Source organism: Nerophis ophidion, linkage group LG14, assembly GCF_033978795.1.
Source record: "Nerophis ophidion isolate RoL-2023_Sa linkage group LG14, RoL_Noph_v1.0, whole genome shotgun sequence".
Classification (NCBI taxonomy): Eukaryota; Metazoa; Chordata; class Actinopteri; order Syngnathiformes; family Syngnathidae; genus Nerophis; species Nerophis ophidion.
The window spans coordinates 4,710,262-4,734,236 of NC_084624.1; the positions used below are offsets into that span (position 1 = coordinate 4,710,262).

The 23,975-nt window shown below is 38.6% G+C and overlaps 2 protein-coding genes across 3 annotated transcripts in view; both read left to right on the forward strand.

The window, feature by feature from the left end:
* rab31 (RAB31, member RAS oncogene family) overlaps positions 1 to 14,596 on the forward strand; it is a 28,444-nt gene extending 13,848 nt beyond the window's left edge. Inside the window, exons 3-7 of one of the 2 annotated variants that reach the window (XM_061919686.1) lie at positions 3,493 to 3,574; positions 4,975 to 5,046; positions 8,605 to 8,711; positions 8,817 to 8,926; positions 11,740 to 14,596. In XM_061919686.1, the coding sequence (XP_061775670.1) occupies positions 3,493 to 3,574; positions 4,975 to 5,046; positions 8,605 to 8,711; positions 8,817 to 8,926; positions 11,740 to 11,837 (469 nt within the window). In that variant the 3' untranslated portion in view covers positions 11,838 to 14,596. The remainder of the gene's footprint in view (positions 1 to 3,492; positions 3,575 to 4,974; positions 5,047 to 8,604; positions 8,712 to 8,816; positions 8,927 to 11,739) is intronic. The other variant, XM_061919687.1, reaches the window with a different exon arrangement.
* An 8,486-nt stretch (positions 14,597 to 23,082) lies between these two features.
* The window catches only part of vapal (VAMP (vesicle-associated membrane protein)-associated protein A, like), a 49,407-nt gene continuing 48,514 nt past the window's right edge, over positions 23,083 to 23,975 (forward strand). The window contains exon 1 of the mRNA XM_061919689.1: positions 23,083 to 23,245. Coding sequence (XP_061775673.1) covers positions 23,188 to 23,245 — 58 coding nt within the window. The 5' untranslated portion in view covers positions 23,083 to 23,187. The remainder of the gene's footprint in view (positions 23,246 to 23,975) is intronic.

The following is a 23,975-nucleotide window of genomic DNA, read 5'->3' on the forward strand; positions in this document are numbered from 1 at the left end:
GGGGGTCCACAAATGTTGGCAACACCCGCATCAATTTTTAACATGCTAGGTTCCCATATTCGCTAAAAAATCACGACATGATCAAATAAGGGTGTAACAGTACACAAAAATGTCGCTACAGTACTTACCTCGGTTTAGAGGTCACAATTAGGTTCATTTCCGGTACAGTAAGAAAACAACAAAATATACATTTGCTGATTATTTATTTACCAAATTTGTAAACAATGGCTTTATCATTTTAACATTGGGAACACTATAATAATTCTGCCCAAAAATAGAAATAGCTGTGTGTGATGGATGTGAGCCACCACTAGGTTGATGAGTGCAACAGCAGGCAGTCGTGAATGCTAAGGATAACGTCAATCCATCCATTTTCTACCGCTTGTCCCGTTTGGGGATAACAATTATATACACACTGGGTTCATTGCCAGGGTTAATGTGGTCAACATATATAAAATAGTAACTAAATAAGATAAGGCTCAGAATTGGTTTCTTAACAACACCTTTCTTCATATAAAGTGCAACATTACTAAATATAAATTGCAACATTAAACTGCTTCAAGTTGTTGCCCAGATTAAATTAAACGACATATAAAAGTGCAACATTAAACAGTTTCAAGTAAACTCAGCCTCAGATTAACTTTTCTTTCCCCCCCCCCAGCGTTTAACCCTGGTGACTTTCACTCAATCTTCATGTTTTTCGCCAGAAAAATCAGTTTATCCACATTGTCTGAAGAAAGAGCAGACCTGATTGCAGTTACAATGTCTTCAACTTTGGAAAATACCCTTTCGCTGGGCACGGAGGTAGCAGGTATGGCGAGATAGTGCCTGACTAACTTGGCAGTAAGAGGATCTGTGGGCTCATTGTTCTTCCACCATAGAAGTGGGTCAAAATCTATAGTTTTTAATGCATTATGGTCTTAAATCTGCTGCTATAAAATCTGTGGGCTCATTGTTCTTCCACCATAGAAGTGGGTCAAAATCTAGTTTTTAATGCATTTTGGTCTTAAATATGCCGCTATAAAAACACCAAAGGCATTTGTTATTGCTTTAGCCCTGTCTGACTTGCCGAAGAGAGTCTGCTTGAATGCGGTGGGGAGCTGTGTTTGCACCACGCTCCTTGAAGCGATGTTCACTAGGGGGCGGTGCCGCTTCAAATGGGTTAGCATGTTTGACATGTTGCCAGCAGCATACCCTACCGCTGCTGAACAATGTCATGAATGCTAAGGATAACGTCAATCCATCCATTTTCTACCGCGTGTCCCGTTAGGGGATATCATTTATATACACACTTGGTTCATTGCCAGGGTTAATGTGGTCAACATATATAAAATAGTAACTAAATAAGATAAGGCTCAGAATTGGTTTCTTAACAAAACCTTTCTTCATATAAAGTGCAACATTACTAAATATAAAGTGCAACATTAAACTGCTTCAAGTTGTTGCTCAGATTAAATAAAACTGCATATAAAAAGTGCAACATTAAACAGTTTCAAGTCAACTCAGCCTCAGATTAATTTTTCTTCCCCCCCAGCATTTAACCCTAGTGTCTTTCACTCAATCTTCATGTTTTTTGCCAGAAAAATCAGTTTATCCACATTGTCTGCAGAAAGAGCAGACCTGTTTGTCGTTACAATGTCTTCAGCTTTGGAAAATACCCTTTCGCTGGGCACGGAGGTAGCAGGTATAGCGAGGTAGTGCCTGACTAACTTGGCAGTAAGAGGATCTGTTGGCTCATTGTTCCTCCACCATAGAAGTGGGTCAAAATCTAGTTTTTAATGCATTATGGTCTTAAATCTGCTGCTATTAAATCTGTGGGCTCATTGTTCTTCCACCATAGAAGTGGGTCAAAATCTAATTTTTAATGCATTATGGTCTTAAATCTGCTGCTATAAAAACACCAAAGGCATTTGTTATTGCTTTAGCCCTGTCTGACTTGCCGAAGAGAGTCTGCTTGAATGCGGTGGGGAGCTGTGTTTGCACCACGCTCCTTGAAGCGATGTTCACTAGGGGGCGGTGCCGCTTCAAATGGGTTAGCATGTTTGACATGTTGCCAGAAGCATACCTTACCGCTGCTGAACAATGTCGGCAAAACCGCTTGTCCACATCTCGTCCTCCATTGTTGTATCGCACCGCGAAGCCCAAGTGTGTGCATTGTTTACACAACTGCTTATGTCCGTCCGTGCGGTGCGCTACTTAATATGTCCGTTTGGAAACTTGTTCGGTGCAACTCCGTTTCGAACCGAAGCCCCCTTACCAAAACGGTTGAATACAAATACACGTTACCGATACACCCAAGAGAGCCCGAGTCCCCGCAATTGATTGACGGTTACTTGGCAGAACTTCAGGCTGCATTTTAAGATGTGCAGTGAAGCCTGTCTTTCTTTGTCCGTGAAAACTTACTTGTCTGGCAAAAGTGGAGGAAAATGATAGCCATACTTGCTAGTCTTGAGACCTCCGAATTCGGGAGATGGCCGGGGGGGGGGGAGGTCGAGGTGGGCGGGGGTAGTTGGTAGCGGGGGTGTAAATTGTAGCATGCTGGAAGAGTTAGTGCTGCAAGGGGTTCTGGGTATTTGTCCTGTTGTATTTATGTTTTAGTTTTTATTCTTATTGTAATATTTCTCCATTTTGTTTCCATTTAAACCCCCATTATTTACTTTTTACTTTTATTTAAATTGATCTCAACTCTGTACACTGCTGCTGGAATTTTAATTTTCCTGAAGGAACTCTCCTGAAGGAATCAAAGTACTATCTATCCATCCATCTATCTATCTATCCATCTATCTATCTATCTATCTATCTATCTATCTATCTATCTATCTATCTATCTATCTATCTATCTATCTATGTTGTGTTACAGTGTGGATGTTCTCCCAAAATGTGTTTGTCATTCTTGTTTGGTGTGGGTTCACAGTGTGGCGCATATTTGTAACAGTGTTAAAGTTGTTTATACGGCCACCCTCAGTGTGACCTGTATGGCTGTTGCCCAAGTATGCTTGGCATTCACTCGTGTGTGCGAAAAGCTGTAGATATTATGTGACTGGGCCGACTAGCTGTCTGTATGGAGGTAAAAGCGGACGTGATGACAGGCTGTAGAGGACAGTTAAGGCAGTGGAAATCTGGAGAAAGGTTGCCCTGGGAGATTTTCGGGAGGGGCACTAAAATTCGCGAGTCTCCCGGAAAAATTGGGACTGTTGGTAAGTATGATGATAGCTATTTCCAACTCCAGGAACGCGCACCACTACTGTGGTCCTGTAGGTGGCGATAATGTGCCTCACGACTTGGTTGACATGAAGTAATTTGTTTGATTGATTGATACTTTTATTAGTAGATTGCACAGTACAGTACATATTCTGTACTATTAACCACTAAATGGTAACACCCCAATAAGTTTTTCAACTTGTTTAAGTCGGGGTCCACGTTAATCAATTCATGGTAATTGTTACAAAGAGATGCACAAACAAGCATGACTGTTTTTGTCCTCCCGCGCAGAGCGTCGTTCCTGACCAAGACAGTGCCGAGCGGAAATGAACTCCATAAATTCCTCATCTGGGACACGGCGGGACAGGAGAGGGTGAGCCGCCGAACGCCTTCTCACACGCTTTTCTTCTCTCTTTAGTGGTACAGTAGCTCGGAACCCTCTGGCATGTGTGTAAGCATCACGCGATATAGACCCTGTCTCGCCCTATGTCTCGCCGCCCGTGAAATGTGACGATCCATGTCAGCCTTTAAGGTCACAAGGACGCTGTAGACCAGGGGTGCCCATTACGTCGATCGCGAGCTACCAGTCGACCGCGGGGGGAGTGTCAGTCGATCTCCAGCCAGGCTTTTAAAAAAAATAGACCTAAAAATGAGTGATCATCAATCTTCACCAAGACGTCACTTAAATGACATTCACGGTACCGGAGGGTCTTGTGAGATGACGCTGGCTGCTGCAAGATCCTTATTATGAAAATATGACCGAGAGGAAGGCGAGAAACACTTTTTATTTCAACAGACTCTCGCGCCGTACCTTCCGTCAAAACTCTAAAGGCCGACTGCACATTTCCTATCTTCACAATAAAAGCCCTGCTTCATGCTGCCTGCGCTAACTAAATACAGAGTCTCGGAAAACTGGCGTGCACAAGCGATCCCTCAGAAAGCTGGCGTGCACATCACTTGTGCACGCCAGCTTTCTGAGACTCTTATTTTTTTAGCGCAGGCAGCATGAAGCAGGGCTTTTATTGTGAAGATAGGAAATGTGCAGTCGGCCTTTAGAGTTTTGACGGAAGGGACGGCGCGAAAGTCTGTTGAAATAAAAAGTGTTTGTCGCCTTCCTCTCTGTCATTTTTTCATAATAATGAACTGGCAGCAGCCAGCGTCATCTCACAAGACCCTCGGGTGCCGTGAATGTCAATCAAGCAAGCTACGGAATTTGCCGCCAATGTTTTTCTTGTAAAGTGTATGGAAGCTGGATGAATTAGATGCCAAAAACCAACCACTTTCATGTGGTATTGTACAGAAAGGACAACTTTTTTTCTCCTCCATTTGAAAATGTGGGCGTTATCATCATTACTGTCTGATTCCAATCAATGCAAGTCATCAGAATCAGGTAATACACCAACTTATATTCTTGTCTTTGTGAAAGAAAGACATCTATATGTGTTACACATGCTTGTATTATCATTAAACACATTTAACTTGTTTACAAAAATGTCTCTTTCATAAATAAATAAATATAAATGATATATATAAATGAGGTAGATCCCCTCGAGTTGGTCAATTGAAAAGTAGCTCGCCTGCAGAAAAAGTGTGGGCACTCCTGCTGTAGACCTACCACTACTTGCTTTGGGGGTGGGGCCGGAAAAAAACAAAACTCTTTATTTGCAGGCATGGACACTATCCCTTCATTCTTCATTCATGTTGTTGATAGCCAAGAATGTTGTCCCCTTAAGACACTTCCCCTATTAATAATCTTTATTTTTTGAAATATAGTTCCACTCGTTAGCACCTATGTACTACAGAGGATCGGCGGCGGCTGTCATTGTGTATGACATCACCAAGCTGGTAAGTCCTTCCTATTTGCAAAGACTTTATTAGGTGCTGCAACACAAGAATGATCAAATATGTTAATAATGTACACCACTGCGGAGAACCATCACAGGGAAAATTATATTAATATATTAAATATCTAAAGGCAGAGGTTTTGGGTTTATATGCTGCTGAGATAGGCTCCAGCACCCCCCGCCACCCCAAAAAAAGGGACAAGCGGTTGAAAATGGATGGATGAAACCTTTGCACTGACATTGCTTTGTTGCACTTACAAGTAGCTGCCACTAGAGGACGACAAAGCTCTGCCTGTCCTTTTTTTCCAAGCATTCTACAGCAGGGGTCACCAACCTTTTTGAAAGCAAGAGCTACTTCTTGGGTACTGATTAATGCCAAGGGCTACCAGTTTGATACACACTTAAATGAATTGCCAGAAATAGACAATTTGCTCAATTTACCTTTAACTCTCTGATGGGTGCTGGTTGGCGCCTTGCATGGCAGCTCCCTCCATCAGTGTGTGAATGTGTGTGTGAATGGGTAAATGCGGAAGTAGTGTCAAAGCGCTTTGAGTACCTTGAAGGTAGAAAAGCGCTATACAAGTACAACCCATTTATAACTGTTATTATTAATAATGAATGATATTTATCTTTGTGGAAACACTGATCATCTTACTGATTTCTCACAATAAATACATGTAGAAACAGATAAATATAAAAATAAAAAAGGTATTTCTGTTGTACATTTTTTTCCTTCTACGGAAGGTTTTTTGTAGGGAATAAATGATGGAAAAAAACACCTAATTGAACGGTTTAAAAGAGGAGAAAACACGAAAAAAATGAAAATTTAATTTTGAAACATTGTTTCTCTTCAATTTCGACTCTTTAAAATTCAAACAAAATTCAACCGAAAAAAAGAAGAGAAAAACTAATTTGAATCTTTTTGAAAAAAATTAAAAAATATGTTTATGGAACATCATTAGTAATTTTTCCTGATAAGATTAATTTTAAAATTTGATGACATGTTTTAAATAGGTTAAAATCCAATCTGCACTTTGTTAGAATATATAACAAATTGGACCAAGCTATATTTCTAACAAAGACAAATCATTATTTCTTCTAGATTTTCCAGAACAAAAATTTTAAAAGAAATTTAAAAGACTTTGAAATAAGATTTAAATTTGATTGTACAGATTTTCTAGATTTGCCAGACTTATTATTTTGAATTTTAATCATAAGTTTGAAGAAATATTTCACAAATAATCTTCGTCGAAAAAACATAAGCTAAAATTCATTAATTTATTATTCTTTACAATAAAAAAAATACTTGAACAACTGATTTAAATTGTCAGGCAATAAGAGGAAGGAATTTAAAAGGTAAAAAGGGATGTGTTTAAAAATCCTCAAATCATTTTTAAGGTTGTATTTTTTCTGTAAAATTGTTTTTCTGAAAGTTATAAGAAGCAAAGTAAAAAAATAAAGGAATTTATTTCAACAAGTGAAGGCCAAGTCTTTAAAATATTTTCTTGGATTTTCAAATTCTATTTGAGTTTTGTCTCTCTTAGAATTAAAAATGCCGAGCAAAGCGAGACCAGCTTGTTAGTAAATAAATACAATTTAAAAAATAGAGGCAATCACTAATTAAGTTAACTAAATTTTAAGATAACTAATTAAGTTATTCCTACATTACATTACAGCAGGGGTCACCAACCTTTTTGAAAGCAAGAGCTACTTCTTGGGTACTGATTCATGCCAAGGGCTACCAGTTTGATACACACTTAAATAAATTGCCAGAAATAGCCAATTTGCTCAATTTACCTTTAACAAATAAATCCATATATTTATATATATTAAAAAATGGGTATTTCTGTCCGTCATTCCGTCGTACATTTTTTTTCCTTTTACGGAAAGTTTTTTGTAGAGAATAAATGATGAAAAAAACACTTAATTGAACGGTTTAAAAGAGGAGAAAACACGAAGAAAATGAAAATTTAATTTTGAAACAGAGTTTCTCTTCAATTTCGACTCTTTAAAATTCAAAATTCAACCGAAAAAAAGAAGAGAAAAACTAGCTAATTAGAATCTTTTTGAAAAAATAAAAAAAATAATTTATGGAACATCATTAATAAATTTTCCTGATTAAGATTCATTTTAGAATTTTGATGACATGTTTTAAATAGGTTAAAATCCAATCTGCACTTTGTTAGAATATATAACAAATTGGACCAAGCTATATTTCTAACAAAGACAAATCAATATTTATTCTAGATTTTCCAGAACAAAAATTTAAAAAAAAATTCTAAAGACTTAGAAATAAGATTTAAATTGGATTCTACAGATTTTCTAGATTTGCCAGAATATTTTTTTTGAATTTTAATCATAAGTTTAAAGAAATATTTCACAAATATTCTTCGTCAAAAAAACAGAAGCTAAAATTCATTAATTTATTATTCTTTACAATAAAAAAAATACACTTACTTGAACATTGATTTAAATTGTCAGGAAAGAAGAGGAAGGAATTTAAAAGGTAAAAAGGTATCTGTGTTTAAAAATCCTCATATCATTTTTAAGGTTGTATTTTTTCTCTAAAAATTGTCTTTCTGAAAGTTATAAGAAGCAAAGTAAAAAAAATAAATGAATTTATTCAAACAAGTGAAGACCAAGTCTTTAAAATATTTTCTTGGATTTTCAAATTCTATTTGAGTTTTGTCTCTCTTAGAATTAAAAATGTCGAGCAAAGCGAGACCAGCTTGCTAGTAAATAAATACAATTTAAAAAATAGAGGCAGCTCACTGGTAAGTGCTGCTATTTGAGCTATTTTTAGAACAGGCCGGCGGGCGACTCATCTGGTCCTTACGGGCGACCTGGTGACCCCTGCTTTACATTGTGATAATTATTGTTACCTGTGGTGATGCCACTAAGTTACAACATTTGTATTATAATCCTTGAACAAAGAAACAGTGAAACTCATGTGAATAATCACTGAATGGAGAATTGGGGGTGGGATTAAATAAATGATCTTCTTCCCATTCCCTTTCAGGCAAAACTGGACAATCATGCATTACATAATATACGTTACCTTTTGCACTGTATTCATTTATATTACTATGTGTTGTCAACTTTGTTCTTTTTTTTTAGTATTATTATTTTTATGACATTGCCTGAAATAAATAAATAAATGGAAAAAGAAAAACTAATGCTAATCCAATGTAAATTAGGATTGAGCTCGCGCATTTTTTAAAAACGAAGCCTTACTGTACGTTTGATTGTTTATTTATCAGGCATTTGTAGGCATGTAAAATTACATTATTACCTAAAGGCAGTCTGACTGAGTTTGCTCGGGGGCTGCTTGGGGGCTTGTTTGCCTGCCAAGTGTTTGAGCCGGCGTGTTAGATTTTATGTGATTCGATACACAGTATTATCTATAGAATTTGGTCAAGGCACATAATTCAGTACCCATCTCTGCTTGTAATGGACCTAATGTAGTAATGATACTATTCCTGTCAAGGAAACATTCTTATAATGTGAATGAAAATCTGTATTGGAGGTAAAAAAAAAAAAAATGTGTGGTGTTGTGCAGGACTCGTTCCAGACACTGAAGAAGTGGGTGAAGGAACTGAAGGAGCACGGGCCTGAGGACATTGTTGTCGCCATCGCGGGGAACAAGAACGATTTAGGAGACATCAGGTATCACGCTTACTACATTTGACATTGCCAATGAAACGAACACTCTGTTGTTGCCACGTAACAAAACAAGACCGTCATTGTCGTCGTGCTGATGTTTTTTTTCAGGGAAGTACCCATGAAGGAGGCCAAGGAGTTTGCCGAATCAATCGCTGCCATCTTCATCGAGACGAGCGCCAGGAACGCTGTCAACGTGGAGGAGCTCTTCCAGAAAATCAGTAGGTTTCCTGACCTCGTATTTGTGCACGCAGGAAACACAATGTCACTCATTAATTAGCAACAATTTACTGTAATAATAATAATAATAATAGATTTTATTATAGCTCGGTTGGTAGAGCGTCTGTGCCAGCAACTTGAGGGTTGCTGGTTCGATTCCCGCTTCCGCCATCCTAGTCACTGCCGCTGTGTCCTTGGGCAAGACACTTTACCCACTTGCTCCCAGTGGCACCCACACTGGTTTAAATGTAACTTAGATATTAGGTTTCACTATGTAAAGCGCTTTGAGTCACTAGAGAAAAGCGCTATATAAATATAATTCACTAATTCACTTATTTTGTAAAAAGCACTTTACATTGAGCAAACAACCTCAAAGTGCTACAGTGTATTAAAAAAAAAAATAATAATAATAATAAAAATAAGAACTAGAACAGCCTAATAGCTAGAACTAGTATGCATATATCTATAAAAAAGGCTTTTTTTAAAAGAAGGGTTTTTATGCATTTTTTAAAAGCATACACAGTCTGTGGTCCCCTCAGGGGGTCAGGGGACAGCGTTCCACGGACTGGGAGCAATACCGTAGCCATTGATCTCTTTCTCCACCCCGCTGTATCGACTTTGATCCACACACTCGGCTAAAAATATTTCTAGTCTCTGGTCGTGGCGACATTTGAGGACACATGACTAGACGTTTTAATTTTCTCAAGGGAACTCTCCTGAAGGAATCTATAAAGTACTATTAGAGATGTACGATAATGGCCTTTTTGCCGATATCCGATATTGTCCGACTCTTAATTACTGATTCCGATATCAACCGATAACGATACATACAGTCGTGGAATTAACACATTATTGTGCTTAGATTTGTTGTGATGTCCCACTGGATGCATTAAACAATTGAACAAGATTTTCCAAAATAAATCAACTCAAGTTATAGAAAAAAATATGCCAACTGCCATATTTATTATTGAAATCACAAAGTGCATTATTTTTTTTAACATGCCTCAAAAGAGCAGCTTGGAATTTGGGACATGCTCTCCCTGAGAGAGCATGAGGAGGTTGAGGTGGGCGGGGTTGGGGGGGAGGGTAGCAGGGGGTGTATATTGTCGCGTCCCGGAAGAGTTAGTGTTGCAAAGGGGTTCTGGGTATTTGTTCTGTTGTGTTACAGTGCGGATGTTCTCTTGAAATGTGTTGGTCATTCTTGTTGGGTGTGGGCTCACAGGGTGGCGCGTATTTGTAAAAGTGTTAAAGTTGTTTATACGGCCACCCTCGGTGTGACCTGTATGGCTGTTGACCAAGTATGCTATGTATTCACTTGTGTGTGTGAAAAGCCGTAGATATTATGTGACTAGGCCGGCACGCAAAGGCAGTGCCTTTGAGGTTTATTGGCGCTCTGTACTTCTCCCTATGTCCGTTTACCACTCTTTGAAAAAGTCATAAATTTTACTTTTTGAAACCGATAGCGATAATTTCCGATATTACATTTTAAAGCATTTATCGGCCAATAATATCCGCAACACGCACACGACTGCAAGGCATACTGTGTGACACAGAGTACACTAATGGTTGTGATATAAACAATTTTAACACTCTTAGTAATATGCGCCACGCTGTGAAGCCACACCAATTAAGAACGACAAACACATTTCGGGAGAACATCCTCACAGCAACACAACATAAACGCAACACAACAAATACCCATAATCCTTTGTATTCATGACACACCCTGACTATTTTATACCGTGCGTCGGTAAGGTATGCGGGGTTGGGGGCGCGGGGGCGTAAAATATAATCAGGAAGTGTCATGAATACAAAGGATTATGGGTATTACTTGTGTTGCGTTTATGTTGTGTTACTGTGAGGATGTTCTCCCGAAATGTCTTTGTCAATCTTGTATTGTGTGGCTTCACAGCGGGGCGCATATTAGTATGAGTGTTAAAATTGTTTATATCACAACCATCAGTGTACTCTGTGTCACCCAGTAGGTCTTTCAATCTCACACAACATGTTGCCGGACCAACAACTGGTTGGTACATGTTGTTGAAGGTGTCAAAGGCAATGGCTCCACAGCACGCCCGTATTCTTGTCATCTGGATGAACGTCACTGAATAATCGCGAGAACGTTAGCGGCTCCAATTGACTCCATTACTCTGTGAAACAGATTTAAATAGCTCTGTGAGTGGTAAAGGTGGCCAACTTCTGGCGGTTTAGCTCGGTTGGTAGAGCGGCCGTGCCAGCAACTTGAGGGTTGCAGGTTCGATTCCCGCTTCCGCCATCCTAGTCACTGCCGTTGTGTCCTTGGGCAAGACACTTTACCCACCTGCTCCCAGTGCCACCCACACTGGTTTGAATGTAACTTAGATATTGGGTTTCACTATGTAAAGCGCTTTGAGTCACTAGAGAAAAAGCGCTATATAAATATAATTCACTTCACTTCACTTCACTGATGTAATTCAGCGGGCGGTTGGCGGGCGGGTTCGGTCCCGATAAAAATGTTGGTTCGGGTGGACGGCGGGTGGATGACAATTATGGTGATGCGGTTGCGGATGATATAATTGCCTATCAGCGCATCTCTACCGTGTAGTATTTATCTATCCTATCCTCACTAAGTGCTACTGTAAATTATAATAAAACAATCACTTTAAATAGAAAAAAATAAAAAAATAAAATAAAATGGAAAAAAAATACAATTAATATGTTTCACTCTGATTTGAAAAATGTGATAATAGAAAATGAAAAACTACAATAAAGTTCCACTGTAAAATAAAACGTTTCACTGTTGAGTTGGGATAAATTTGGGCTCTTTTAATTCCAGGCAAACAGATTCCGCCGCTGGAAAACCCCGACATGGAGATCAACGAGTCTTTCAAACTGACCCGGCAGCCCGCTCTGTCCAGCAGAAAGTGTTGCTAGTAGTACCATGTCCAGCAGAATGTGTTGCTAGTAGTACCATGTCCAGCAGAATGTGTTGCTAGTAGTACCATGTCCAGCAGAAAGTGTTGCTAGTAGTACCATGTCCAGCAGAAAGTGTTGCTAGTAGTACCATGTCCAGCAGAAAGTGTTGCTAGTAGTACCATGTCCAGCAGAATGTGTTGCTAGTAGTACCATGTCCAGCAGAAAGTGTTGCTAGTAGTACCATGTCCAGCAGAAAGTGTTGCTAGTAGTACCATGTCCAGCAGAATGTGTTGCTAGTAGTACCATGTCCAGCAGAATGTGTTGCTAGTAGTACCATGTCCAGCAGAATGTGTTGCTAGTAGTACCATGTCCAGCAGAATGTGTTGCTAGTAGTACCATGTCCAGCAGAATGTGTTGCTAGTAGTACCATGTCCAGCAGAAAGTGTTGCTAGTAGTACCATGTCCAGCAGAATGTGTTGCTAGTAGTACCATGTCCAGCAGAATGTGTTGCTAGTAGTACCATGTCCAGCAGAATGTGTTGCTAGTAGTACCATGTCCAGCAGAATGTGTTGCTAGTAGTACCATGTCCAGCAGAATGTGTTGCTAGTAGTACCATGTCCAGCAGAAAGTGTTGCTAGTAGTACCATGTCCAGCAGAAAGTGTTGCTAGTAGTACCATGTCCAGCAGAAAGTGTTGCTAATAGTACCACAAAGTCTCTCCTCAGCATCAGCTGAACAAAAACTTCCACTTTCAGTATTTCTCAAATGCCGCCCTCTGGTGGCGTGAGGCTGAATTGCACCCCCAGTCTTGTACAGCAAAGTCCAGCACTTATTATGTAGAAAGGAAAAAAAATGGTAGAAAATGGATAGCTGGATGGAATACTCACACCACTTTTGCCTTCCCTCAAAGCACCGTGGCTCTTAAATGGTAGCAGTTTTGATCCTAATTCCACTTTATTTGTACAGAATGTAGCACAGGTGCGACCTTTTTATTCCACTAACTTGCTGTTTTTGAAGCGTTTTGTCAACTGCAATGCTGCTCACAATAACTGTCATGGTGGTTACAGTTTAGCGCCCCCTAGCTAAAACACTGTAAGAATTCACCTTATAGAATTGTTTACATGGACTCTCTTGCCTTATGTTTTCACGACAGGGACGATGTACGTCTTTCCATGTGTTGTAACCCAAAAAGTGTTCAACGTTCTACTTTTTTTTTGTACTATTAAGCATGCAGAAAGTGTTTTAGTGTCATAAAACGGGGGTGTCAAACGTACGGCTCGGGGGCCCACGAACAGGTGAATGAAAGAAACAGCTGTTCTAAATGTGTCCACTAGATGTCACAATAGCAATTCTTTGTATCTTTGTAGATGATGCTACATATGTACAAAATATACCACGTGATGTCCCTGCGATGAAGTAGCGATTTGTCCAGGGTGTACCCCTACCTTCCGCCCGAATGCAGCTGAGATAGGCTCCAGCGACCCCAAAAGGGACAAGCGGTAGGAAATGGATGAATTAATGTTAGTCAGTTGAGGAAAATGATCAAACTACATCAATAGAATTCTGTAATTAGATTTTTGTATTTTTTTTTTTATCAATTATGTGGTGGTTAACATTACCACATCATTTATTCAGAAAGTATAAATAACAACTAATAAAATATATGTACTATTAACCCTAATAGTTACTTTAAAAAAACAACATGATTTGTACAATTTTAGAATGTGTTTGTTCTATTTTTAAACAAAGAGTATCTTGAAAGATTGTAAATGAACACCAGGGAGTTGACTGATTAACGTTATCACATAATTTATTCAGAAAGTATAAATAACGACTTATAAAGTATATGTGCTATTAACCGCGACAGGTAATTGTAAAAAAAAACAAAAAAAAACATGACTTATACAATTTCAGAATGTGCTTGTTTTATTTTTAAACAAAGATTAAAAATGAACACCAGGGAGTTGACTGAGTAAATGATAAATGGGTTGTACTTGTATAGCGCTTTTCTACCTTCAAGGTACTCAAAGCGCTTTGACACTACTTCCACATTTACCCATTCACACACTCATTCCCATATAAAGTATATGTACTATTAACCGCAACAGGTAATTGTAAAAAAAACCAACAACATTATGATTTGTACAATTTTAGAATGTGCTTGTTCTATTTTTAAACAAAGCGTATCTTGAAAGATTGAAAATTAACACCAATGAGTTGACTGATTAACATTATCACATAATTTATTCAGAAAGTATAAATAACGACTTATTAAGTATATGTGCTATTAACCGCAACAGGTAATTGTAAAAAAAAAAAAGAAACATTATGAGTTATACAATTTAAGAATGTGCTTGTTCTATTTTTAAACAAAGATTGAAAATGAACACCGGGGAGTTGACTGAGTAAATGATAAATGGGTTGTACTTGTATAGCGCTTTTCTACCTTCAAGGTACTCAAAGCGCTTTGACACTACTTCCACATTTACCCATTCACACACTCATTCCCATATAAAGTATATGTACTATTAACCGCAACAGGTAATTGTAAAAAAAACAACCAACATTATGATTTGTACAATTTCACACTGTGCTTGTTCTATTTTTAAACAAAGATTGAAAATGAACATCAATGAGTTGACTGATTAACGTTATCACATAATTTATTCAGAAAGTATAAATAACGACTTATAAAGTATATGTGCTATTAACCGCAACAGGTAATTGTAAAAAAAAAACAACCCCAAAAAACATTGAGTTATACAATATCAGAATGTGCTTGTTCTATTTTTAAACAAAGATTGAAAATGAACACCAGGGAGTTGACTGATTAACATTACCACATAATTTGTTCAGAAAGTATAAATAACGACTTATAAAGTATATGTGCTATTAACCGCAACAGTTAATTGTAAAAAACAACAACATTTTGATTTGTACAATTTCAGAATGTGCTTGTTCTATTTTTAAACAAAGATTATCTAGATCATGGGTGTCAAACTCTGGCCCGCGGGCCAAATCTGGCCCGCCGTGTATTTAAATTTGGCCCTTGAGGCAATATCAATTCAGCATTAGAGCTAAACCGCTGTAACACCGCATTCACCGCTAATACTCATACTTGCCAACCCTCCTAATTTTCCCGGTAGACTCCCAAAGTTCAGTGCCCCTCCTGAAAATCAACCATTCTTCCGAATTTCTACCGATTTCCACCTGGACAACAATATTGGGGGCGTGCATTTAAGGCACTGCCTTTAGCGTTCTCTACAACCTGTCGTCAGGTCCGCTTTTCCTCCATACTAACAGTGTGTCACATAATATTTGTGGCTTTTACACACGCACAAGTGAATGCAATGCATACTTGGTCAACAGCCATACAGGTCACACTGAGGGTGGCCGTATAAACAACTTTAGCACTGTTACAAATATGCGCCACACTGTGAGCCCACACCAAACAAGAATGACAAACACATTTCGGGTGAACGTCCGCACCGTAACACAACAGAAATATTACCCAGAACTCCTTGCAGCACTAACTCTTCCGGGAGACTTCCAGCAAACTGACCGATAATTAACGTTTTATTCATGCATTTTCTCTTGCTACTTCAAGGCATGAATGTTTGGCTCATTCGTTATTGTTATTTTATTTTCAAATGTATTATTAGCCTGTGGAAAAAATGTGATATTTACCTCGGGAGATTGTAAATAGAAAAAAAGACAACATTTTTATTTAGATTGTATGTGATATGCCATTGATATATTCTTTTAATTATTATTATTATTATTTGAAACTGGATTTTGCATGTCACTAAAGTTATATAAGCCTTGCTTGTTCAATATTTAATGCAAAACTTGTTTGGGTCCCTATTAAAAGGTTCATTTGTTCAACCTTGGCCCGCGGCTTTGTTCCGTTTAAAATTTTGGCCCACTCTGTATTTGAGTTTGACACCCCTGGTCTAGATAGATTGGAAATTAACACTAATGGGTTGACTGATTAACGTTATCACATAATTTATTCAGAAAGTATAAATAACGACTTATAAAGTATATGTGCTATTAACCGCAACAGGTATTTAAAAAACAAAAAAAACAACATTATGATTTGTACAATTTTAGAATGTGTTCGTTCTATTTTTAAACAAAGAAGCCAATCCGAAGTTGTCTTTATTTTTAAGTTATCGTGCTGTGATTTTACCATTTGGGAGTAGATTTTTCTCCCATGTGGCCCCCCAATCTAAAATGAGTTTGACACCCCTGTCGCAAACTAACGTGTTTATATATGAGGGAGGTTTTTGCAGTAGTCCAGCGTCCTCCGGCCACATTTGGAGAGCAGAGCTGCATATCACCTGCTAAATGACTTTACATTCTTACAAAAGTGCCTTTTTTCCTGGCAAGAATCATGCATGCTGTTCTTGTATCCTGTGTAACTTCTTTATGTTATTAATCAATGTAATAAAATTGTGATTTCTAGGAACCAAATTATTATTATTATACCGCCGCCTCTTTGAGCTGTAATTTGACCCCCTTAACATGCTCCAAAACTCACCAAATTTGACACACACATCAGGACTGGCAAAAATTGCAAAATCTAATCAAAAAAACAAAACTCAAAATTGCGCTCTAGCGTCCCCTAGGACAAAACACAGACAAAACAGCTTGTAACTTCCGTTAGGAATGTCGTAGAGACATGAAACAAAAACCTATATGTAGGTCTGACTTAGACCTAGATTTCATACTCTGGCCTCCTTCAGCAAAAATCAACAGGAAGTTGGCAAAAACCCCTTCAAAACAAAAGTTTCCTTAAAAAAATTTCATTTTTGCCTCTTTGAGCTGTAATTTGACCCCCTTAAAATGCTTCAAAACTCACCAAACTTGGCCCACACAACGGGACTAGCAAAAATTGCGATCGAATAAAAAAAAACTCAAAATTGCGCTCTAGCGCCCCCTAGGACAAAACACCGACAAAACAGCTTGTAACTTCCGTTAAGAATGTCGTAAAGACATGAAACCAAAACCTCTATGTAGGTCTGACTTAGACCTAGATTTCATACTCTGACCTCCTTCAGCAAAAACCAACAAGAAGTTGGCAAACACCCCTTCAAAACAAAAGTTTCCTAAAAAAATGTAATTTTTGCCTCTTTGAGCTGTAATTTGACCCCCTTAAAATGCTTCAAAACTCACCAAACTGGACACACACATCAGGACTGGCAAAAATTGAGATTTAATTTAAAAAAAACTAAACCCCAAAACTCAATATTGCGCTCTAGCGCCCCCTAGAACAAAACACAGACAAAACAGCTTGTAACTTCCGTTAGGAATGTCGTAGAGACATTAAACAAAAACCTATATGTAGGTCTGACTTAGACCTACATTTCATACTCTGACATCCTTCAGCAAAAATCAACAGGAAGTTGGCAAAAACCCCTTCAAAACAAAAGTTTCCTAAAAAATGTAATTTTTGCCTCTTTGAGCTGTAATTTGACCCCCTTAAAATGCTTCAAAACTCACCAAACTGGACACACACATCAGGACTGGCAAAAATTGCGGTTTAATAAAAAAACTAAACCCCAAAACTCAATATTGCGCTCTAGCGCCCCCTAGGACAAAACACAGACAAAACAGCTTGTAACTTCCGTTAGGAATGTCGTAAAGACATGAAACCAAAACCTCTATGTAGGTCTGACTTAGACCTAGATTTCATACTCTGACCTCCTTCAGCAAAAACCAACAAGAAGTTGGCAAACACCCCTTCAAAACAAAAGTTTCCTAAAAAAATGTAATTTTTGCCTCTTTGAGCTGTAATTTGACCCCCTTAAAATGCTTCAAAACTCACCAAACTGGACACACACATCAGGACTGGCAAAAATTGAGATTTAATTTAAAAAAAACTAAACCCCAAAACTCAATATTGCGCTCTAGCGCCCCCTAGAACAAAACACAGACAAAACAGCTTGTAACTTCCGTTAGGAATGTCGTAGAGACATGAAACAAAAACCTATATGTAGGTCTGACTTAGACCTACATTTCATACTCTGACATCCTTCAGCAAAAATCAACAGGAAGTTGGCAAAAACCCCTTCAAAACAAAAGTTTCCTAAAAAATGTAATTTTTGCCTCTTTGAGCTGTAATTTGACCCCCTTAAAATGCTTCAAAACTCACCAAACTGGACACACACATCAGGACTGGCAAAAATTGCGATTTAATAAAAAAACTAAACCCCAAAACTCAATATTGCGCTCTAGCGCCCCCCTAGGACAAAACACAGACAAAACAGCTTGTAACTTCCGTTAGGAATGTCGTAGAGACATGAAACAAAAACCTCTATGTAGGTCTGACTTAGACCTAGATTTCATACTCTGACCTCCTTCAGCAAAAATCAACAGGAAGTTGGCAAAAACCCCTTCAAAACAAAAGTTTCCTGAAAAATGTCATTTTTGCCTCTTTGAGCTGTAATTTGACCCCCTTAAAATGCTTCAAAACTCACCAAACTGGACACACACATCAGGACTGGGAAAATTGAGATTTAATAAAAAAACTGAACCCCAAAACTCAATATTGCGCTCTAGCGCCCCCTAGGACAAAACACAGACAAAACAGCTTGTAACTTCCGTTAGGAATGTCATAGACACATGAAACAAAACCCTCTATGTAGGTCTGACTTAGACCTAGATTTCATACTCCGACCCCCTTCAGCAAAAATCAACAGGAAGTTGGCAAAAACCCCTTCAAAACAAAAGTTTCCTAAAAAAATGTCATTTTTGCCTCGTTGAGCTGTAATTTGACCCCTTTAAAATGCTTCAAAACTCACCAAACTGGACACACACATCAGGACTGGCAAAAATTGCGATTTAATAACAAAACTAAACCCCAAAACACAAAAATGCGCTCTAGCGCCCTCTAGGACAAAACACAGACAAAACTGCTCCAAGGAAGAAAACACAGACAAAACTGCTTGTAACTTCCGGTAGGAATGTCGTAGAGACATGAAACCAAAACCTCTTTGTAGGTTTCACTTAGACCTACATTTCAGTCATATACATATTTCAGCAAAAAACAACAGGAAGTCGGCAATTACCCCCTCAAAACAAAATTTTTATAAAAACCTGTCATCTTTTTTCAAACATTATCTCCTCAGAGCGCGTTTGTTGTGTCGGCTTCAAACTCGCACAGGAAAGAGATTGAACCCTTCTGATTAAAAGTTGAGAAACGAGTTTTCTCCGGTTTTGATTTTAAGAGCCTTCAAATAACCGCTGCGCTGCTGCCGTCTCAAGATGGCCGCTTAAAAGCAGGAAGCACCAGTGTGACCACACAATGCAGAGAAGGTAGGTAATGTGCGGGTAAAGATATGTTGACTGGGTGAAAGAAGGAGGCACCTATTTGACTCCAGGATACAGAGAAGGTAGGTAAAGTGCAGGTAAAGATATGTTGTCTGGGTGATGGCAGGAAGCACTATCGTGTATGGGTGACGGAAAGAAGCACCAGCGTGACCTCAGGATGCAGGGAAGGTAGGTAATGTGCAGGTAAAGATATGTTGTAAAGGCAGGAAACACCAGCAAAAGTTGGTCCCGTCCATCGCTGCTTGCAGCTTTAATTCTATCAGTTTTTGTTTTATCATTAAGGTAGCGTTCCTTTTATTAACGGGATTACGTTGAATCCGCTTAATTGGTTTCCTTGCACCTTAAATTCTATCAGTTTTTGTTTTATCATGGGTCTAGTGTTTCTTTTCTTAACGGGATTGCGTTGAATCTGCTTAATTGGTTTCAATGGACCCGTTAAGGAGGCACTGTGGGTTCTTAGTGAACAGTGATTGTGTCTTCCTGACAAAATTGTGTCCGAAGTGGGATTGTTGGGCCTCGGCGAGGTCTGTGCTCCACATTCTTGCCACTGACTGGGTCGCTAAAGGTCAGGAACTTGGGACTAACCTTTACCCGGACCTCGGTGTAACCTTAACTACTTAAAAAAAAAAAAAAGTATTTGTTGTTTTGTCCTTTAGCATTACCGAGTAGTTGATCCGTCTGTATCAGCAGCAGCGGTACTCAGTTGTAATACACCTTTTTCACCACTTGGGGCAGTAATGACAATATCAAATGAACAAGTCTGGAGCTTAGGTGACAGAGAAGTTTTTTAAGCGCAAAAATAACGACTAAAGTGGTGATTTTTTTTTTTTTTACTTAAATTTTATTGACATTTAAGTTAAAAAAACATTATAATTTATTAGTAATTCCATTCATCCATTTTCTACCGCTTTGTCCCTTTTGGGAGCCTATCTCAGCTGGACAACTCTCCATCTCATCGCAGGGCCAACACAGATAGACGGACAACATTCACACTCACATTCCCACATTAGGGCCCATTTAGTGTTGCCAATCAACATATCCCCAGGTGCACATTTTTGAAGGCGGGTGGAAGCCGGAGTACCCGGAGGGAACCCACACAGTCATGGGGAGAACATGCACACTTACAAATTCCACACAAAGATCATGAGCCCGGGATCGAACCCAGGACTACTCAGGACCTTTGTATTGTGAGGCAGATGCACTAACCCCTCCTCCACCGTGCTGCCCCTTATTAGTAATTTAGTATTTATTAATTTTAGCACAGACCATCCATCCATCCATCTTCTTCCGCTTATCTGAGGTCGGGTCGCGGGGGCAGCAGCCTAAGCAGGGAAGCCCAGACTTCCCTTTCCCCAGCCACTTCGTCCAGCTCTTCCCGGGGGATCCCGAGGTGTTCAAAGGCCAGCCGGGAGACATAGTCTTCCCAACGTGTCCTGGGTCTTCCCTGTGGCCTCCTGCTGTTTGGACGTGCCCTAAACACTTTAAAAAAACACACACACAAAAACCCAGTTTTAGCACTATATAATTGTGTATTTCTTTTTTTCCATCAGTTTTTATGATACCTTTTGCAGTATATTTGATCAGTATATATTTTTGTAATCAGCGCTGCAATGAGGTGGCGACTTGTCCAGGGTGTACCCCGAATTCCGCCCAAATGAAGCTAAGATAGGCTCCAGCAACCCCGAAAGGGACAAGCGGTAGAAAATGGATGGATGGATATTTTTGTAATTAGCTTTCCCTAAGTCTTGCTAAGTCTCTGGATTCGATAAGAGATTCGATAAGGAACCGGTTCGATAAGAGGATTCGCTAGTGGTATCCCTGTCCTCCTTCCTATATATATATATAAATATAATAAATACTTGAATATATATGTATATATACATAGCTTTAAGTATTTCATATATATATATGTATATATATATATATAATAAAAGAAATACTTGAATATATGTATATATATAAATATAATAAAAGAAATACTTGAATATATATATGTATATATATATATATATATATATATATATATATATATATACATATATAGCTAAAATTCATGGAAATTCAAATATTTATTTTATATATATATACACGTATATATATATATATACATACATATGTATATATATGTATGTATATATATGTGTATATATATGTATGTATATATATGTGTATATGTATATATATATAAATACACATGTATATATGTGTATATATATATGTATGTATATATATGTGTATATGTATATATATATAAATACATATGTATATATGTGTATATATATATATGTAATATATATATATGTATATAAATAAAAGAAATACTTGAATATATGTATAAATATAATAAAAGAAATACTTGAATATATATATATATATATATATATATATATATATATATATATATATATATATATAGCTAAAATTCATGGAAATTCAAATATTTATTTTATATATATATACAGGTATATATATATATACATACATATGTATATATATGTGTATATATAAATACATATGTATATATGTGTATATATATATATATGTGTGTGTATATATACATATATACAAGTATTTATTTTATTATATATATATATATATATACATATATATATAAGAAATACTTGAATTTCAGTGATTTACAGCTACATATATATAAATATATATATATATGTGTGTGTGTGTGTGTGTGTGTGTGTGTGTGTGTGTGTATGTGTGTGTATCCATCCATCCAGCCATTTTCTACCGCTTATTCCCTTTGTGTATAATTATAATATAATATATAAATAAATTATATAAATATAATATATAATTCTGAGGTCTCAAGATTGGCAAGTATGTGCGGAACCTCTTTATTGTCAAAATGAACAAAAATAAACAGGAACCACAGCAAAATAAGATAAAAGGCATAGACCAAAAGAGAAATATAAAAACGAATTGTATTTTATTACTTGGTTTTCGAACATCTCCTGGTTCATCCTTTTACCCCTCAGCCCCTGGTGGCAAGGTGAGGCACTGCCTCACATGCCTCTCCTGACATTACGTTGATTGATTGATTTAAACTTGTATTAGTAGATTGCACAGTTTAGTATATATTCTGTACAATCGACCACTAAATGGTAACACCTGAATAAATTATTTAACTTGTTCAATTCGGGGTCCACGTTAATCAATAAGGTAACATAAGAAGGGGGTCCGGTCCGATAACCATGGATGAAGTACTGGCTGTCCAGAGTCGAGACCCAGGATGGACAGCTCGTCGGGACCCAGGATGGACCGCTCGCCTGTATCGATTGGGGACATCTCTACGCTGCTGACCCACCTCCGCTTGAGATGGTTTCCTGTGGACGGGACTCTCGCTGCTGTCTTGGATCCGCTTTGAACTGAACTCTCGCGGCTGTGTTGGAGCCACTATGGATTGAACTTTCACAGTATCATGTTGGACCCGCTCGACATCCATTGCTTTCGGTCCCCTAGAGGGGGGGGTTGCCCACATCTGAGGTCCTCTCCAAGGTTTCTCATAGTCAGCATTGTCACTGGCGTTCCACTGGATGTGAATTCTCCCTGCCCACTGGGTGTGAGTTTTCCTTGCCCTTTTGTGGGTTCTTCCGAGGATGTTGTAGTCGTAATGATTTGTGCAGGCCTTTGAGACATTTGTGATTTGGGGCTATATAAATAAACATTGATTGATTGATTGAAGGCCAGCGGCACATGTTTACTTTATTTTCCTCAAGGCAAGATTCTCATTTGATTTTGTTGTTTTTTTTTTTTTTGTCGAGTCCGACTAACGAGCTTACTATGTATTTGTTATCTCTATTTTTGAATGAGTTACCGCACCCGAATTATAGCAAGGTGGCCACGGGGGCGCGCAACAGTGCACGGCCAGGCCCTGCGTACGTGCGCGCTCTTGTGTTGGTGAACGCGCGCACGCACACGCACGCGCTGTAGGCGTCTTCTTGCTCAGTGGCGGTCGTGGAGAAGTCAGTCGGTCGCTTGTCACTAACCCGCCCGCTCGCACCCCTCCCTCGGCTAAAAAAATGTCAAAGTTGGACCAGGTCCTCGTCCTCGACCCTCCCTCCGACCTCAAATTCAAAGGTAGGTACACCGCGGGGCTGCGAAACGAGAGTGGTGTGGTACCTGGCTGTTGCGGTGTTACTTACGGCGGCTGCTAGCTAGCCTTCAGCGCCATTTTAAGTTAGCCGCAGACCGGAAGGCCGCTATATCTCCGCACTTTCCTGAAGCGGGTAGCCGCCTCTCGGTGCTTCCCCGGCGGATAGTCGCCTCCCATACACTCGGTGAAAGTGACGGTCGCCACTCGCTTGTTTGCTTGTTTTTTTAAATGCGTCTGTAATTAAGTGAGTTAAAGCGTGCTGTTACTGTTGCTTTACTCGCTTAATGGTTAAAATGTTAAATTAAATAGAATAACGTTATGGGAATGGATTCAAACGCGCTCATTACTTTGCTTGTCACGCCATGACAGCAACTTGTGAGTCATTTAAAGTCATTTCACAGCATAGTAGGGGTGGAATTAAAAACAATTGTTAAAATGCAGCGTTGTCAGCGTGCATCAGGTTTCAGTGATGTGTCATTTAATCGCTCTCGCCGAGCTAGCTTAGCACAGCCAAAGTTGATACATGATGACGCCTCCTAGGTCTGTTTGCGTCTCCTTCGATCCTTCATTTTTATTTTCATGCATTCTTCCCTGGCAAACTCAGGTGTGCAGCATTGGTCGATCGCTGACTGTCGCTTATGGTGATGGGAAGTTAAAGGCCTACTGAAATGAGATTTTCTAATTTAAACGGGGATAGCAGGTCCATTCTATGTG